General features: G+C 36.0%; 1 protein-coding gene and 1 pseudogene across 2 annotated transcripts in view; one reads left to right on the top strand and one right to left on the bottom strand.

The window, feature by feature from the left end:
* Brcc3 (BRCA1/BRCA2-containing complex subunit 3) overlaps nucleotides 1-20,263 on the top strand; it is a 32,813-nt gene that overhangs the window by 9,364 nt on the left and 3,186 nt on the right. For both annotated transcript variants that reach the window (XM_041637014.1, XM_041637015.1), the window contains 3 exons: nucleotides 3,829-3,916; nucleotides 4,345-4,433; nucleotides 9,105-9,160. In XM_041637014.1, coding sequence (XP_041492948.1) covers nucleotides 3,829-3,916; nucleotides 4,345-4,433; nucleotides 9,105-9,160 — 233 coding nt within the window. The remainder of the gene's footprint in view (nucleotides 1-3,828; nucleotides 3,917-4,344; nucleotides 4,434-9,104; nucleotides 9,161-20,263) is intronic.
* LOC121437294 lies at nucleotides 15,737-15,830 on the bottom strand (annotated as a pseudogene).

Genomic DNA, 20,263 nt, shown 5'->3' on the forward strand with positions numbered 1-20,263 from the left:
TTTTAGGACATTGATAAATTTTATTTTGTTTTGTTTTTCTTGTTTTTTTTGAGACAGGGTGTCTCTGTGTAACAGCACTGGCTGTCCTGGAACTAGCTCTGTAGACCAGGCTGGCCTCAAACTCACAGAGATCCGCCTGCCTCTGCCTCCTGAGTGCTGGGATTAAAGGCATGTGCCACCACCACTTTGCTCACATTGATAGATTTTTTTTTTCTTTTGGTTTTTTTGAGACAGGGTTTCTGTAGTTTTGGAGCCTGTCCTGGTACTAGAACAGACTGGCCTCGAACTCACAGAGATCTGCCTACCTCTGCCTCCTGTGTGCTGGGATTATAGGCGTGTGCCACCTCTGCCCAGCCTCATTGATAGATTTTTAACTTGGCAATATCATCACTGCTGCTTTCCTGGTGTAGCAGTCAAACATTATAGGGTTTCTGAATACACAGTAGTCACTCTTCTATATCAGTTGGAGCACTGAAATCTCATAGCATTGGTATTCATCATTTCTTGCTATTTAAACTTCAGGTCCATCTTATTTGCCACTTCTAAGGAATTTGTTAGAGTCTAAAGTGTCTTTACATATGTCAAAAAATATAGTTTGCTTCATTTTAACATCATGATATTTGGTTTTTTTTGTGTGAAGTACACTCCCTAAGAGTCCCTTGGATACACACAAGAAAATGTTGCTCACATGATTTCATTTGTAATTCAGCGATCTTAAAATATGTATTTTATTATCTTATGTGTGGGTATATAAGCCATATGTGAATGCAGGTGCCTGAAAAGTTCAGAAGAAGACATTGCATCGCTTGAAGCTGGAGTTATAGGCAGTTGTGAATTGCCTGATGTGGATGCCAGGAACTAAATCCATATCTTCTGCAATTGTGGTATAGATTCTTAACCATTAAGCCATCTCTCCAGCTCCTAATGTAGCAACTTTGCCACCAGAAAGTGCAAGCCCTAACTGCCAATCAAAACCCTTTATTAGTATGGAAGAATTATCAACAGATTCTCCTAACATGGCCTACTTGATTTCATCTTCCCTATCTTTCAATCTTTGCATGGTTATTTATTGAAGAAATTTATTCAATAATTCAGTTGATCCAGTAGTTGAGATACTTCTTTATCAGATACATTTTTTTTTACCAACTAAAGCTTTGTAAACTTGGCTAACATTTTCTAGAGTATGCACATATACATACATCTATTAAATCCCAAACAGTGTGATAATCTCTATAGAGAATATCCTGACTAGAAATGCTGTTAATTACTTTATGAAGAAAGCTGTCTGTCAGCTTATAGAGCTACTACAAGGTTCCATCTCTGTGTGAAACTGGGGCTTTAGTGACATGACAGGTTCCCAAATGTCATGCTTCATCTAAATGATTCTTCTGTGTTTCAGTATTGCTAATCTGCCCAGGAAAATAATTTGTCAGCTAGGGTATAATGGCACATGCCTGTAATCCCAATACTTAAAGGTAGAAACCAGCCTGTGGTATGTAGTGAAACTCTGTTTTAAAACTAAAATACTTTTATTTCTTTCAACTTTAGTTTTTTTTTATTGTTTGAGACATGTTCTGTCTTGCTATACAGACACATGAGCACTGGGTTCTAGGATGCTGTTGAGCAACTTGGAGAGCATCTGAGCCTTTTCAGGTTTAACTGTGTAGAGCATAGCAACTCTGAGTATAGGAAGTTTTCCTTATTCCTAAGATAGGACCCTTCTAAGCACTCTGCCCCCTGCCTCCTAAAAGATGTCTTTCTACCTTGGCAGGGTATTATAGGGGAAAACAACTGCTGGTCCCATCCTGCTTCTCAGGGCCAAGTAGTTACTTACCATCACCCTTGTAAGGGGCAGTTACTTTTTCTTGGGCCTCAGGTCCTTTCCTCACATACTTGTGTTCCTCTGTGCTTTGTGGAGTACTCAGGTGGGACCCACTGGATATATTTAGGGTTCTGTCTCTTTGAAGATGTTCTCTCCCTGAAAGCCACCAGACTTAATGATCCACTTAGGTTCTGGGTAGTCCACCTGGCCTGACTTTAGTGTACTGTTCCTCAGACTTAGTTGTATAAAATGTATTGTGTGTGTGTGTGTGTGTGTTTAATTTTATGTGTGGGGTATTTTGCCTGCTTATATATGTGTGTGTGTGCCTGGTGCCCATGAAACTAGAAAAAGGTGTCGGATCTCCTGGAACTGAACTTACAGATGGTTATGAACTGCCATATGGATGCTTGGAATTGAACCTGGATTCTCTAGGAAAGCAGCCAGTGCTCTAAACCATGAAACCATTTCTCCAGCCCTTACATAGAATGGGAGAAAAATCTTTGCTGACTATACTTCAGACAGGCAGTAAATATCTGGAATGTATACAGAATTGTAAAAATTAAACACCAGAAAACGCTGCCAATCAATATATGCACAATGAACCTAGTAGACAGTGCATTCTTTTTAAAATTAAATGACTTTATTCCAATTAACTCACAAAAAAAACAGCTAGTTTAACCTAGCCACTCAGACAGTTTCCCAGTCCAAAACTCTATACATCTTAATATAGTTAGAATGATCGTTCTGAAGCAGTAATGCTTCACTTAAGTTGTTTTTTTTTAACTTTCATTATCAATTATATGGGTGTTTTGCCTGCATGTTTGTCTACTCTCTATGTGTATGCAATGCCTTGGAGACCAGAAGAGAGTATCAAACTCCCTGGCACTGGAGTTAAAAATAGTTGTGAGCAGCTATGTGGGTGCTGGGAATTGAACCCAGATCTTCTGGAAGAGCAACCAGTGCTCTTAACCTCCTTAATCCCTCAATTACTTTTTTATTCACTTATCTTTACAAAAAGAAGAAACTATAACAGAGTTGAAACTAGGAAAAAGTAGCACTCGATTCTTCGTGATTCATGTTCTCAAAAGAAGAAACGTCTGGGCACCTGGCATGCACACGGTACACATAATACATGCAAGTAAAACACACAGATAAAATAAAAAAAATAAATCTTTTTAAAGTATTTAACATCCAGCCATCAAGGACATGCAAATCAAATTTATGTTGTGATCCTATTTCATTTTCCTCAAAATGGCAATCATTTGGTTGTGTTTTAATATAGGTAGTTTTTAGGAAAACTAAGCATCATTTTACAGGACATGGGAAACTGAACTGTGAACTTTGGCCTACAACCACTTTACTTTGCTCTTTTTAATATTTGACAACTTACTATAGACATAAATTAAAAAAAATTATTATGGCTTAAAGTCAGAGCAGTTGCCTAGCATGTCTGTTCTCTCCTATAATGTACACATATCAGTATATATATGGTTCTCAACTTGTGGGTCATGACTGCTTTGGTGAACCTCTATTTCCAGAAATATTAACGTTATGATTCATTATAGAAAAGAAATTAGTTATGAAGTAGCAACAAAAAATATTTTATAGTTAGGGGGTCACCACAACATGAGGAACTATATTAAAGTATCACCATAGCATTAGGAAAGTTGTGAGCCAGTGGACATAAATGTACACACACATTGATTTCTTATATATTTTTTACTGGAAGTAGGAGTAGACGAAGATTCTCCAATTGAAAATATAAATGAATTTTAAAGATTTAAACAAGCTTTTTTGCAGAGAATGTAAAGATTTGAGTGAACAAACATTTGCACAATTGGAATAAGACAATAATAGAAATATGAATTATATTTAAAAAATGACTTTAAGTGACTAACATTGGAAATTCTGTGCATCAATCTTTTTTCACCCTTAATTATGTATTTTGAGCCTTTATTATAAGCATCAGGATTTTTCTTATTTTGAAAATACCTTGACAAACATACAGGTTGGCTGAACTTACAGGTCGTCCCATGAGAGTTGTTGGCTGGTATCATTCTCACCCTCACATAACCGTTTGGCCTTCCCATGTTGGTAAGTGTTATAAGGTCGCAGTGCTTGTTTATTTTCCTCAAATGAATATCATTTTTCCTCCATTACATAGCATGGTCATCAAAAGGGAAACTTAGAGAGCATTACTTCTAAGAAATTCTTTTGTCACTTCCAAAGCCTATCTTGTAGTCTAGAGAAAATTATGAAGTTTTAGGGATAGCTAATTTTTTTCTGTGCTACATTTTGTAGTAGGGCCACTCAGGCTAAACATCCTAGAGTTACTATTTAATAGCAAACTTTTCATAATATTTCTCTAACTTGGCAAAATATGCTCTGACATTTATATATCAATACAATACATCTCTATTTTGCCTGTAGAATATGAGTGTTGATAAGGTAACTAATAATTAGTCCTTACTATTATCTCTAAATAAAATCTGCTAAGTAGAATATTTTTATTTATATTTCAGATGTTCGTACACAAGCCATGTACCAAATGATTGATCAAGGCTTTGTAGGACTTATTTTTTCCTGTTTCATAGAAGACAAAAATACAAAGGTATTTTATGTATAAGTGTTTGTGTACATACACATTTGTGTGTGTGTTTATACACAGAGAAGATACAGTTGGAGAAAAATCTCTTTTCATTTTTAATAGGTTGGTCAGGGAAGTTTCCAGTGGGAAGGGTTATCAAGTCAAGATTAGAAGTATGTAAGGGAGCAAGTCTTGAGTGTTTCTTGGGGGAAGATCATCCCTGACAGAGCAAAGAGCAAGTGCAAGCACCATATGGTGAATGTGGCATTTTCAGAGAACATTGAGGAAGCTGGTGTGACTGTAGTATAGAGGGGAAGATGATGACAATGTAGTATAGAGGGGAAGATGATGACAATGTAGTATAGAGGGGAAGATGATGACAATGTAGTATAGAGGGGAAGATGATGACAATGTAGTATAGAGGGGAAGATGATGACAATGTAGTATAGAGGGGAAGATGATGACAATGTAGTATAGAGGGGAAGATGACGACAATGTAGTATAGAGGGGAAGATGATGACAATGTAGTATAGAGGGGAAGATGATGACAATGTAGTATAGAGGGGAAGATGATGACAATGTAGTATAGAGGGGAAGATGATGACAATGTAGTATATATAGAGGGGAAGATGATGACAATGTAGTATATATAGAGGGGAAGATGATGACAATGTAGTATATATAGAGGGGAAGATGATGACAATGTAGTATATATAGAGGGGAAGATGATGACAATGTAGTATAGAGGGGAAGATGATGACAATGTAGTATAGAGGGGAAGATGATGACAATGTAGTATAGAGGGGAAGATGATGACAATGTAGTATAGAGGGGAAGATGATGACAATGTAGTATAGAGGGGAAGATGATGACAATGTAGTATATATAGAGGGGAAGATGATGACAATGTAGTATATATAGAGGGGAAGATGATGACAATGTAGTATAGAGGGGAAGATGATGACAATTTGGTATAAAGGGGAAGATGATGACAATGTAGTATAGAGGGGAAGATGATGACAATGTAGTATAGAGGGGAAGATGATGACAATGTAGTATAGAGGGGAAGATGATGACAATGTAGTATAGAGGGGAAGAATTTGACAATGTAGTATAGAGGGGAAGATGATGACAATGTAGTATAGAGGGGAAGATGATGACAATGTAGTATAGAGGGGAAGATGATGACAATGTAGTATAGAGGGGAAGATGATGACAATGTAGTATAGAGGGGAAGATGATGACAATGTAGTATAGAGGGGAAGATGATGACAATGTAGTATAGAGGGGAAGATGATGACAATGTAGTATAGAGGGGAAGATGATGACAATGTAGTATAGAGGGGAAGATGATGACAATGTAGTATATATAGAGGGGAAGATGATGACAATGTAGTATAGAGGGGAAGATGATGACAATGTGGTATAGAGGGGAAGATGATGACAATGTAGTATAGAGGGGAAGATGATGACAATGTAGTATAGAGGGGAAGATGATGACAATGTAGTATAGAGGGGAAGATGATGACAATGTAGTATAGAGGGGAAGATGATGACAATGTAGTATAGAGGGGAAGATGATGACAATGTAGTATAGAGGGGAAGATGATGACAATGTAGTATATATAGAGGGGAAGATGATGACAATGTAGTATATATAGAGGGGAAGATGATGACAATGTAGTATAGAGGGGAAGATGATGACAATGTAGTATAGAGGGGAAGATGATGACAATGTAGTATAGAGGGGAAGATGATGACAATGTAGTATAGAGGGGAAGATGATGACAATGTAGTATAGAGGGGAAGATGATGACAATGTAGTATAGAGGGGAAGATGATGACAATGTAGTATATATAGAGGGGAAGATGATGACAATGTAGTATAGAGGGGAAGATGATGACAATGTAGTATAGAGGGGAAGATGATGACAATGTAGTATAGAGGGGAAGTTGATGACAATGTAGTATATATAGAGGGGAAGATGATGACAATGTCGTATATATAGAGGGGAAGATGATGACAATGTAGTATAGAGGGGAAGATGATGACAATGTAGTATAGAGGGGAAGATGATGACAATGTAGTATAGAGGGGAAGATGATGACAATGTAGTATAGAGGGGAAGATGATGACAATGTAGTATAGAGGGGAAGATGATGACAATGTAGTATAGAGGGGAAGATGATGACAATGTAGTATAGAGGGGAAGATGATGACAATGTAGTATAGAGGGGAAGATGATGACAATGTAGTATATATAGAGGGGATGATGACAATGTAGTATATATAGAGGGGAAGATGATGACAATGTAGTATAGAGGGGAAGATGATGACAATGTAGTATAGAGGGGAAGATGATGACAATGTAGTATAGAGGGGAAGATGATGACAATGTAGTATAGAGGGGAAGATGATGACAATGTAGTATATATAGAGGGGAAGATGATGACAATGTAGTATATATAGAGGGGAAGATGATGACAATGTAGTATAGAGGGGAAGATGATGACAATGTAGTATAGAGGGTAAGATGATGGAAATGTAGTATAGAGGGGAAGATGATGACAAGGTAGTATATATAGAGGGGAAGATGATGACAATGTAGTATAGAGGGGAAGATGATGACAATGTAGTATAGAGGGGAAGATGATGACAATGTCGTATAGAGGGGAAGATGATGACAATGTAGTATAGAGGGGAAGATGATGACAATGTAGTATAGAGGGGAAGATGATGACAATGTAGTATAGAGGGGAAGATGATGACAATGTAGTATAGAGGGGAAGATGATGACAATGTAGTATAGAGGGGAAGATGATGACAATGTAGTATATATAGTTGGGAAGATGATGACAATGTAGTATAGAGGGGAAGATGATGACATTGTAGTATAGAGGGGAAGATGATGACAATGTAGTATATATAGAGGGGAAGATGATGACAATGTAGTATATATAGAGGGGAAGATGATGACAATGTAGTATAGAGGGGAAGATGATGACAATGTAGTATAGAGGGGAAGATGATGACAATGTAGTATATATAGAGGGGAAGATGATGACAATGTAGTATAGAGAGGAAGATGATGACAATGTAGTATAGAGGGGAAGATGATGACAATGTAGTATATATAGAGGGGAAGATGATGACAATGTAGTATAGAGGGGAAGATGATGACAATGTAGTATAGAGGGGAAGATGATGATAATGTAGTATAGAGGTGAAGATGATGACAATGTAGTATATATAGAGGGGAAGATGATGACAATGTAGTATAGAGGGGAAGATGATGACAATGTAGTATAGAGGGGAAGATGATGACAATGTAGTATAGAGGGGAAGATGATGACAATGTAGTATAGAGGGGAAGCTGATGACAATGTAGTATATATATATAGGGGAAGATGATGACAATGTAGTATAGAGGGGAAGATGATGACAATGTAGTATAGAGGGGAAGATGATGACAATGTAGTATAGAGGGGAAGATGATGACAATGTAGTATAGTGGGGAAGATGATGACAATGTAGTATAGAGGGGAAGATGATGACAATGTAGTATAGAGGGGAAGATGATGACAATGTAGTATAGAGGGGAAGATGATGACAATGTAGTATAGAGGGGAAGATGATGACAATGGATTCCAATTTGCCTCAGTCTCAATTTTTATACTTATATTACAATGCTCTATTTCACTAGCCTTTTTTGTCTCTTGAACGTCTTCTGGTTTGGTTATCCTTAAAGAGGACCAAAATGTTATGGGAACTAGTTCTTTAAAGGCCTTTACTTTGCCTCTGTGTTGGGGAAGCCATTACATGGTGGCTTTATATCTTAATAGAATTACTCTAGGTATTATATTGCTAGTGGACTGGACAGGATTGGAGTGAGAAGGGTAAAATTAATGGCACCAGTGAAACCAGTTAGGGAGATATTGCCAGTAATCTAGGCAAAAGATAATAAACCTTTGATCATGGTGTGTAGAAGATAAGTGTGCTAATAATGAATATTTTCCATGAATTCACTGTCTTTCAGAAACACTAGAATTCAGTATCTGGAACTTTATAATTTTTTTGAAATGCTTTTGGTTTTTTTCACAATTTAATTTGCGTATTGTCCTCAAATAATAAATGAGGTTAATCACTTTCCTGGTTCTCGTATTTGTTAGTAATTGTTTCATGAGAAGATGTTTGGCTGTGATTTATGTTAATTGTGTATGTGATCCTTCTCACAGAAATTGATTTATTATGGCATATTCTATAACCTTTGGAATCTCATTTAGCCTTGTATGTTCATAAAAGCCTTTGAGCTTTAAGTTAGAGTCTACTAAATTGCTATGAAATTTCCAACTCAAAAATGATTAATGGTACACATGGTGATGGTGTCTCATGCCTTTAATCTAATCCTAGCTCTCAGGACATAGAGGCAGGTGGATCTCTGTGAGTTCAAGAACAGCCTAGTCTATAGATCGAGCTCCAGGACAGCCTAGGCTATTCCTCTTTGTCTTAAAAAAACAAACAAAATGATTAATAGTTAAAGATAGAAATGCTTGTTATACTGAGTCAGTTATTATACATTGTATATGTATATTGAATATTATAATGTACTCTGTAATGATATCCAGATATTTTGTCTCAAGAAAAAAAAATAAATCCTTTTGTGTATTACATTTCATTTCTATTTTTTTAAATAGACTGGTTGGGTACTCTACACTTGCTTCCAATCCATACAAGCCCAAAAAAGCTCAGAGTAAGTATGACAGAGATGTTATTATTTATGGACTCCTAGTCATGAAATTGATTGTTCTGTTTCATTTAATTTTTCTCATTAGTAAGGCACTAATAGTACTATATTTCTACTCTTACCTACTAACAATTCTTAAAAAAATAGAATTTCTTTAGTAGTTTTTGTATTCTGAAAGTCTAGGAAGCTGAAGTCAGACACATAATCTTGGTCCATATTTCCTAAATTGTGTTGTACTGCTAGTTTTCCTTTCTCTGGTGTGTTCTAAAGCAAAGACCAAAAGTGAAGAAATTTAGAGATTTTTATAGATAATTCTCTGTTGCTACAGAAACTTTTTCAGTTTTGCTAAGGATTGAACCCAGAGTCCCATAAATACTAGGCAAACATTTACCATGGATATGTAAGTCCTCTCTGCCATAAAAGTCATTTAGTATTTCATTCAGATGTTTGTATGGATTAATATTCTCTTTCAAGCATGGTAGTCAGAGGCTGGAGAGATGGCTCAATGGTTAAGAGCACTGACTACTCTTCCAGAGGACCCGGGTTCATTTTCAGCTCCTACATGGCAGCTTGCCTTTAGTTCCAGTTCCAGTGGATCTGGCACCTTCACACAGACATACATGCAGGCAAAACACCAGTGCACTAAGAAAAGCAAACAAAAAAAAAACATAGTAATCTATTGCTAGGTATGGTGGTATGTGCTTTTAATTCCACCCAGTACAGAAGAAGCAGAGGCAGGTGGATCTCTGTGAATTCCAGGCTAACTGGGGATACATAATAAGATCCTATCTTAAAAAACAAAAAACCAAAACGAAATCAAAACAAACAACCAAAACTCTGTCTACTTTTTTTTTTTTTTTTGCTGTCACAAATAAAGATGATGGTCACTGATACCATCCCACTTCCATTCTCCAAAAATGTAGTTACTATGTTTTCATTTTTGGGGTTACTTTTCTAATCTTTAATAAAGTTCGATTCTTTTTATTTTTGTGTTTTGAAACAGGGTCTTATGTACTCCAGTCTGAGCTCATGATCTTCCTACTTGTGCCTCCTCTGTGTTGAGCTTTCCAGACATGGGCTACCACGCCCACCTAAAGTTTGCCTTTATATTTTATTAACAGTTGACATTAGACAATATTGATTTGTCTCTCCATGATTACTAAATTTTCATAGTTACAAGCATCTCTGCTCAAGATTATAAACATAATTTCATTGCATATGTTTTGTGTATTGATTAAATTATAATAGAAAATAAATTTTATCATTACAATTAGGTAAATGTTATTCCCTCTTCAACTAACTAATATGAACTATGTATTATTAATGATGTTTTTTGCATAGATTTTGTTTTGTTTTCTTTTTATTTGCTTTTTGCTTTTACATAATGTTTTGAATAGATTTTTTTTCCTTCATTTTTATCACTTCCTTAAGTTCTAAACTCTTAGGAATAATGTGAAAACATTTGGAATCTCCACATTTGAAGGATTATTCCATGAAACCATCCTAACCTGATCTGACATCTTACTTTGGCTTGCTGCTCAACTGATATCCAGGGTGGTGGGGGGCTTGTTTCTTTATTTATTCTCCCGAGTTTTATCCATTATAGGGTTCTTGATTTATTGTCATTTTTCTGTAGAGATCCTCTAGTAAGTTCCTAAGAATGGTGAGACTTTTTTTCTGAGTCCCACTTCTCTGAAATATTTTGTTCTTTTTTTGGTTTTTCGAGACAGGGTTTCTCTGTGGCTTTGGAGTCTGTCCTGGAACTAGCTCTTGTAGACCAGGCTGGCCTCCAACTCCCAGAGATTCGCCTGCCTCTGCCTCCCGAGTGCTGGGATTAAAGGCGTGTGCCACCACTGCCCGGCTGTTTTATTCTTAATAATAGTTATGAGAATTGAGGCATAAGTCCTGAACTCAAGGTTAGCATTCTCTTTAACTTATCTAACACATTCCTGTCTTTTGGACTTGACATCCTAGCAGAAGCAGGTCCATTATCAGCTTCTCTCACAACTTTCTCTTTCTTAGTAGGACACGTCAATTTCTTTCCCCCCATCCCTCTATATTTGCTCCCTTTCTCTTTAGAGAACTAGAAATAGAAGGGAACTTCTACAACATTTATGGGCATTTATTAAAACTGTAAATTAGATGTTATATACATTGTTGACAAAGAAAAGTTTGCCACATAAACAATTGGCACTGTTACTCAACATTGAACTGGTAATTATGACCAGAGCAAGAGGTTCAACATCAAAATTAGACAAAGTTTCATGGTTCATGTTCAAAACACAAAATCAGTTGTTTGTATTTATCAGCATTTTACAAATGAAATATGGGAAAATAATTTTATTTAAAATAGCATTAAGTTTAGTAAAAGATATAAGAGAAAATTTAACCAAGGCTAGAAGAAATTTGATGCATTAGAACTAGAAAGTACTAAAAGAAATAAAAGAATTTACACATACATATTTATATGTATATGTATGTGATTGAGTTTGCTTCTTTATTTCAGTGATAAAACAATGCTAAAACAGTTTGGGGATTAAATGGTTTGTTTCACCTTTTATCTTATAGCTTACTATTAAAGGGAGATATTGCCGGAATTTAAGATAAAAACCTAGAGCAGAAACTGATGCAGAGGTCATGAAGGAGTGTGTGACTTACTGGCTTGCTCAGCTGTTTTCTTATAACACCCAGGACCACCTGCCCAGGGGTGGTACCATCTACAGTGGGCTGGGCCATCCCATATCAATCATTAATCAATAAATTTCTCTCATTGATATTCCCACAGACTAATTTGATGAATGCAATTTTTTGATTAAGGTTTCCTCTTTTCAGGTTACTTGAGTTTGTGTCAAGTTAACAAAAACTAACACAGTGATATATAGAATACTTGATATTGTTAAATGATAGTAGTCCCTAAAGATATCTAGAGTCAATGAAATACTTATATTCCAAAGGTCCTTTTTGTTGCATACATGGAAAAGATAATTATAAAATCTAAGATATATGGAATAACCAATATTGATAAAAAGAAGACAAAATCAGATAAATAAGTTTTTTAAACTTAATATATAGCTTGCATAGTGTGAAACTAATATATATATATATATATATATATATATATATATATATGCGCCAATGGAATGAACTGAGTGATTCAAAATAAAACCAAATCAACCTTTGGCAAGGGTGCCAATGTCACTGAATGAGAAACAAATATTTTCTTCTGAGTGGTGCTTTAATAATTATATATACATAAAAGTAAAGTTGGAACCCCCACTTCACAGCATATATAGAAATTAACTACAGATAAACGAGTGAACTAAATATGTAATCTAAAACCATAAATACTTAGAAAACGTAGGTTAAATCTGATGACATTTGAGCTTTGCAATATGACAAGTTTTCATAGCTGTGATAGCAAAACATGAATAACAGAATAGATCCATTTGTAAAACAAAACTTGTTTATGAGAAGATATTAAGAAAGTGAAAAGGCAGCCTATAAGATTGAAAATATTTGCCAATTTTATAACTAATAAAGGTAAACTAGGGGCTGGACAGATGGCTCGGCGGTTAAGAGCATTGCCTGCTCTTCTGAAGGTCCTGAGTTCAATTCCCAGCAACCACATGGTGGCTCACAACCATCTATAGTGAGACCTGATGCCCTCTTCTGGCCTGCAGACATACATGCAGGCAGAACACTATACATCATAAATAAATATTTTTTAAAAAGGTAAACTATCTGGAATATTAGGAGAAAAATTTAACATTAGACATGATAGTTCATTCCTGTAATCATAACACTTAGGAGGCTGATTCTGGAGGATTGCAGTGAGTTAGAAGAAAATCTCAATTGCATAATGAGTTCAGCTAGGCCACACCATGACATCATTGCCAAACTTTGTCTCAAACAAGTCTTAATATTGGATCTGGTGGTAAATCACTATAATCTACCAGTATTTGTTAGGTGGAGGCAGGAGAATCAGAAGTTCAAGATTACCTTGGCTGCTGAGCAAGTTCAGTGACAACTTGGGCTAAACGTCAAAACAATAAAGACAAATTATCAATAAAAAGATGAGTGAGCCAGACATGGTGGTGCATATCTTTGATCCTAGCACTCAGAAGGCAGAGTTAGGTAAATCTCTATGAGTTCAAGGCCAGTGTGGACTATATAGTGAGTTCTAGGCCAGACAGGGCCACACAGTGGGACTGTCTTAGTAAAGAAATGAGAAACAGGAATCACCAATGTAATAATATAATAATGAAATTGTTGACATGTCTATATATTTATAGGTAGTTTTAAAAAGCAGTAATAAGGAACTACGGAGATGCCACCATAGCAAACTATATAATACTCCTATCCAGAGAATAGAAGACCAAGATTACCAAGAATGTCATGGACTAAAACTGGCCAGTGGTATCAGAGTGGCTCTGATCAGTGATCCCACCACAGACAAGTCATCAGCAGTACTTTTGAACATAAATTGTTAGACTCTCCAAATATTTCTGGCTTAAGTCACTTTTTGAATATACGCTGTTTGGTAAATATCATAAAGAAAATGAATATAGTCAGTTTCTCAGTGAACATGATGGAAATCAAAGTGTCTTTTCTTAGCAGAGAATGCACCAATTACTATTTTAATGTTTTTAGTGGACAACAAGAAGGAACCCTGGACAGGTTTGCTAGTTTTTCCTATGCCCCTTGTTTGACTCTAGTTGTAAAGATAGAGAGGTGAATACAGTTAATTCAGAACATGGGAAGAATGTGATGAATGACACCTGGAAACTCTTTCAGTCAGAAAAAGCTACAGGGGATCCTAAACATCCCTTTAACAAATTTTGGATAGTTAACAATATATTGTAGAAACTTGACTCAATTAAGAAGACGTTGACATAAGACCAAAAAATACTGAAATTCCATTCTACTTATTCATCCAATCTGATGGCTATTTCTGTTTTAGGTCAATAGAGGAATTCTTCAAATATTTCATAGAGGGGGCTGGAGAGATGGCTCAGAGGTTAAGAGCATTGCCTGCTCTTCCAAAGGTCCTGAGTTCAATTCCCAGCAACCACATGGTGGCTCACAACCATCTGTAATGGGGTCTGGTGCCCTCTTCTGGCCTGCAGGCATAGACACAGACAGAATATTGTATACATAATAAATAAATAAATATTTAAAAAAAATATTTCATAGAAAATTGGTAGGTTTTTCCCATTTTGAACTTTTTATAAGATATTAGAAAGATATAAGGTAGAAGTGTTTGTCTTCTCATAGTCTTTTGAAAGTGGTCTACAGATGAGTTTCAATTTTAACTGGCTGTTAAAATTTAGATGGTTTAGATGGTTCTAAGTGAAGAACTGAAGAACATATGAATTACTGGTAGGTTTTCTAAGTATATCAGGGGAATGGTGATTGGTGGAAGACTGGTAGGTTTGACCATATAGCAGTTCAAAAATCTGTAAACAAAATGAAAACATGGATGACAATAGATGACAGAAATTATTTGTAAAAACAAATGTTTTATTTTTAAATGATTTTTAGTGATAACATGTTGCTTTTCCTGTCAAATTGTCATAGTTTTATTTTTGCTTTAAATATTGCTCAGTTTGGATGTGGCTGCTGTTCTGTATTGCTGGTGGTAAATGGAACTCCCAACTATTCTAGTCTTTCTGAAGGACAATTTATTTTATTGTTATTTAATGCCAGGTCTCACTGTGTAGACCAGGCTGGCCTCAGACTTGTGGCAATCCTCCTCATCCTGCTTCCTGAATGTTGAGATTACATATACAAACATGGCCCAAAATTCTAACAGTTACATTTGTGTTAGATACAAGCCAGAATGGAAACAAAAAAAAATTATGAATGTGTTGTGGCAGTTATAACTCACACACTGGAGTCCAACCTGACTTTGAAGATTAAATATACTGTCTACTTAGCCCTGTGACTGTGAACTCACAAAGTTAGTGTAGTTTTTTAAACATCTCCTTTTTTTTTCTTGGGACAGTGTCTCACTGTGTAGCCCCCCTGGCTCTCCTGGAACTCAAAATATAGACCAGGGTGACCTCAAACTCACAGATATCCATCTGCCTCTGCCTGTGCCTCCCAAGTGCTGGAATTGAAGACATGTTCCACCATACCCAGCTAAACATCTGATTTTTGTATTTGTAAAAAGAGGTAATGGGCTGGAGAAGTGTATCAATGGTTAAGAGCACTTGCTGCTTTTGTAGAGTCCCTAGGCTCAGTTTTCAACACCTACACAATGGCTCACAATCTTTTGCTACCCCAGTTCCAGGGGGTCTGATGTCCTCTTATGACCACTTTGGGTACCAAATATACTGTGAAGAGACATACGTGTAGCCAAAAACACTCAGATACATAAAAAAAAACTTTAAAAGTAAAAAATAATAGATTAATAAATAAGACGGAAGTGATATTGCGTGCCTGTTGTGAGACTTAATGCAGACAAAATATTTTCCATATTTATATTTGGCACATAGTAGTGTTTCATAAATATTAGCGACTCTGCTACCCCATAATTATGAGCGTATGGGTAATTATTATCTTTTATTTATTTATTTTTTTGTAACTATGGAACACTTCATGAGTTTGTATGTCACCCTTGTTCAGGGACCATGCTAATCTCTGTATTTAGTATATGTGCTGCCAAAGTGAGCACTTAAACTTTTTTTGTCTTATTTATTTATGTTTTGTTATTAATATTTTTGTAATTAGAGGTTAACCTTGCTGAGCTGAGTGTGGTGGCTCATACTTAAAGTCCCAGCATGTGGACCAAGGCTATTAAGCTTAGCATCTTTAGTTTGATCCTCCTGCCTCCTAAGTGCTGGGATTAAAATCATGCACAACTACCGCCTGGCATTCATTCATTTTATTTGTTTGTTTAGGCTTTTTGGTACAGGGTTTCACTGTTGTACCCCCCACTGTCCTGGAACTCATTCTGTAGACCAGGCTGGCCTCAAACTCACCGAGATCCTCCTGCCTCTTCCTCCTGAATACTGGGCTTAAAGGTACACACCACCACTGCCTAACATTTATTTGTTTGTTTGTTTGTTTTGGGCTTTTGGTGTAGGGTTTCTCTGTGTACCCCTGACTGTCCTGGAACTCACTCTGTAGACCAGGCTGGCCTTGAACTCAAAGACATCCACCTGCCTCTGTCTCCTAAGTGCGATTAAAGGCGTGAGCCACCATGCCCAACTTTAAAAAATATTTATCACACATATGTACATGTTTGTGTTATTTTTTTCATTAGAGTTACAGGTTCAACTCTGCAATCTTTGTTTGTATTTCCTGTGCATTTTGGAATATACAAACTCTAGTACTTTACTCTTCCTTTCTTGTCAGCCCATTCCTCCCTATGCGCCATGAGGCCAGGCATGAGCTTTATTGGAAATCAGTTTCTTACTGTTAGTGACAGATTGGTGTTACATACTTGCCACAAAAGTAATTAACACACCAGATTTCTCTGTTTTGGGTTTTAATGCTTTTGTACATTTTGATCCTATGCAGATCTTATGTCTGCTACCTCAGACTCAGAATACCTATGACTGATAGTGAAGTTGAGGCTGGAAAACGCTGTTGCTATGGATTTATCTGCATGTTTGTGTTTTGCATGCACATATTTATTATATGTGGAGGTGTGCTATACCATGGTATACATGTCAGGGTTAGAGAACAACTTTCTGCAGTTCTCCATCTACTGTTTGGGTCCTGGAAATCTGATTCAGGTCATTATGCTTGTGCAACAAATACCTTTACCCACTAAGCCATCTTTCCCTGTTAATTCTTTTTCAGTGTTCATGGCTATAAATAATGGGTTAACTTTCTTCAGCATATTATTTTTGCTTCATTTCATAATAGATTGTTTTCATTGTCAGTTGTTTCAGGTTTTCTTCTAATTTCTCTTATGAGTTTTTTTAACCCATTTGTTGTTTAAGAGTATCTTGTTTAACTTATTCATCTATGGATTTTCTACTTTTCCTTATGCCATTCATTTCTAGTTTCCTATGCTATAATCAGAAAAAAATTACTTTTAAATTTTGCATGTGGTCTATCCTGGGGAGAGCATTCCATGTACATTTGAGAATAGATAAGAACCAGGTATGATAATGCAAGCCTATAATCCCAGCACTAGGAAGTCTGAGAAAGAAAGATCACAAGTTTCAGACCAACCTGAGATACTAAGTGAGATTCAGGTCTGTTTGAACTATATCGAGAGGCCCTGTCTAAATTTTTTAAAAGAGAATTAGTTCATTATATAAATTTTAACACTTATAATTTCCATCCATTCAGAAGTTATTTGGGTCAGAACTATATTCCTACTTCATTTTTTTAAATTCCTTTTTTCCTTTCTTTTTATTTCTTCTCTCTCTTTCTCTTCCTTTCTCTCTTTATTGCTGGGATATGAGCACAGGATGACATCTGCCCAATGGTCATCACATTTTCCATGTATAGCATGAGTTTTAGATTTAAGAAATATAAAATGCTGAAGATTTCTCTGCTTTTCAGCTCAAATCTCATTCTCTATGTTCTTAGCAAAGCTTGTGGTTTAAATTTGATGATGGAGTTGAATTAATTCTATGCTTAAGGTTTCTATATTTTTCAGTCTAGCAATACTCTTATATAATTACATGCCTTCTTCATTTCTCCTTACTTGTAGCAAAGTTAAGTTTTAGGCAAAGCCTATCATGTACTTTTTCTCTTTCTCAAATGAAAGAGTGGTCACTGATCTCTACTCATAATCTATTCATTGTTTCTTTCTAGAACATAATTTATTTGAAATTACTTTTATTTTCACAGTTAATAGATATTTTTCCTTTATATCTCATTATTTGATATTTTTCGTTATAGTGAAGGTTTGGGTGGCTTTCTAAATTCTAGCTAATATAACTACTAGATCACTCTGTATTTAGTTAGGAATTGGGATAAGTCAAGTCTAGGCTTTTAGTTCCTATATAGTTGTCTCAGGTAGGGTTTTTATTGCTGTAACAAAACACCATGACCAAAAAGCAAGTTGGGGAGGAAAGAGTTTATTTGGCTTACTCTTCCAGATCATAGTCCATCATTGGAGGAAATCAGGATAGTAACTCAAACAGGGCAGGATCCTAAGTTTTATCAGAGACTGCAATTTAATTTTTCAGCCACCCATACAAAAACTGTATTAATTACAACACTATTTGGCCAATGGCTCAGACATATTCCTAGCTAGCGCTTACATCTTAACCCATTTCTATTAATCTGTGTATCACCACTAGGCTATGACTTCCTGGAACGGTAAGGTTCTGCCGTCTTTCTCCTTCAGCAGCTACATGGTGCTTGCATGACTCAAACTTCTTTTGTCCTCTTTCTCCTTGGATTTTCCACCTTGCTTTATTCTGCCCTGCCATAGGCCAAATCAGTTTCTTTATTAACCAATGGAAAAAAAAAACATATTCACAGCATACAGAGGAGAATTCCGCATCACCTAAGGCAGGAGCTGTTGCAGAGGACATGGAGGAGTGCTGCTGGCTTCCTCCTCCTGGCTTGCTCAGCCTGCTTTCTTATAGAACGGGACCTCCACCCTAGGAATAGCACCACTCACCTCCTCTATTGATCACTAATTGAGAAAATGACTTACAGCTGAATCTCACGGAGGCGTTCCCATAACTGGGAGTGCCTTCTTCCATGATGACTCTAGCTTGTGTCAAATTGACACACAAAACCAGTCAGTATACTGATGGAGTTCTATTTTTGTTCCTAGTATGTTTACCATCATATGCCTGAGAATAGTTTACAGGTCTTCTCTACCCTTGCATTTTCTCAGCTATAATTTTGTCATCCTGAACTCACCAGTACTTTTGAAACTATTTGCAACTTCTAATCCTATAAATTTCCTTGTTTAGAATCATACTTTTCTGGGAAAATTGGATCTGTGAGAATCACCTCTGAAATTTTCTCCCTGTTGGTCCCATTACTTATTGTCTTGGCAGCTCTCCAGTGACTACTGTCAGACAGATTTTTCTTTAATGTGTTTTAATTGTTTTTAGTAGGAAAACTTGTTATAAAAACTAGTTTATTATCAGAGGCAGAATCTCTGTCATTAGCTTTAGATACTTACGGTTTTATCCTGGTTCTAGGTTTTAAATTTTAGTCAACTGACAGAAACTCTGCAGTTTCTTTCATGAATTTATGGAAATGTATGTTCCATATTGTATACTGTTGAGACCATTTCTGCTTATACACCCAGAAAATTTAATTGGAAACCTTGTTAAGAGAACTAAGAGTAGCCTACTGACTTCTTTAGTGTTTCTGGACCCATCATTAATATTAATCACTGTATTTTACTCCCCAAAGGCTACTATTGTATGTTGTTTCATTAACTCTCCCCTAATTATGTGAATATGGATAAAAGAAAGATAGTTGTAATTTCTTGTATGTTTCATCTAAATCATGATATAGGACCAAAAGACACTTTTAGTGGATAGGAAGAGAAGGGAGCAGAAAACTAGATCTTATTCTACTTTACTGCCATGTATCCATGGATTTCATAATGTAGAGGGTCCCCAGACTGGATCATCCTCTGACCCCACTGTTAATGTAGACTTTAAGCATATTGGGAATGAGAAATATATACAAGGAACTTGACTGAACTTAGACAAACCTGTCTGTACCTTCCATTCTACCATGAAATGGAAGTATGTGTAAATATCTTACCTAGTTTTATCCATAGAAGAGAATAAAAATTGAGGAATGATATTTATGTGAGTAATTCCATCTACAAAATGAATCTGATATTGTCACTGAAGTATCTGCATTTGAGTCAGTTTATTCAGATTCATGCAACTTTTTGACTAAAAGCAGTATTAGTTGTTTCTTTTATTTAAACAGTTGGTCATATTGATTTTGAGTTCCTAAAGGCTTATGTTAAATTTACAGAACTGGATTCATAATCTCTAAGGGACTAGAGAATAATGAGTGCACAAATAGACTTCTAATTTGCTCTCCAGAAAAGCCTAATTTGAACTCTGTCTACTTTCAAATTGAGTAACTTAATGAATTATAGTAATATGTAATATTTGAAGCATTCCATATTCCAAACTCATTAAAGTGTAAATA

Source organism: Microtus oregoni, unplaced genomic scaffold (assembly GCF_018167655.1).
Source record: "Microtus oregoni isolate MIOR12 unplaced genomic scaffold, Mior012 000050F_ref0000143, whole genome shotgun sequence".
Lineage (NCBI taxonomy): Eukaryota > Metazoa > Chordata > Mammalia > Rodentia > Cricetidae > Microtus > Microtus oregoni.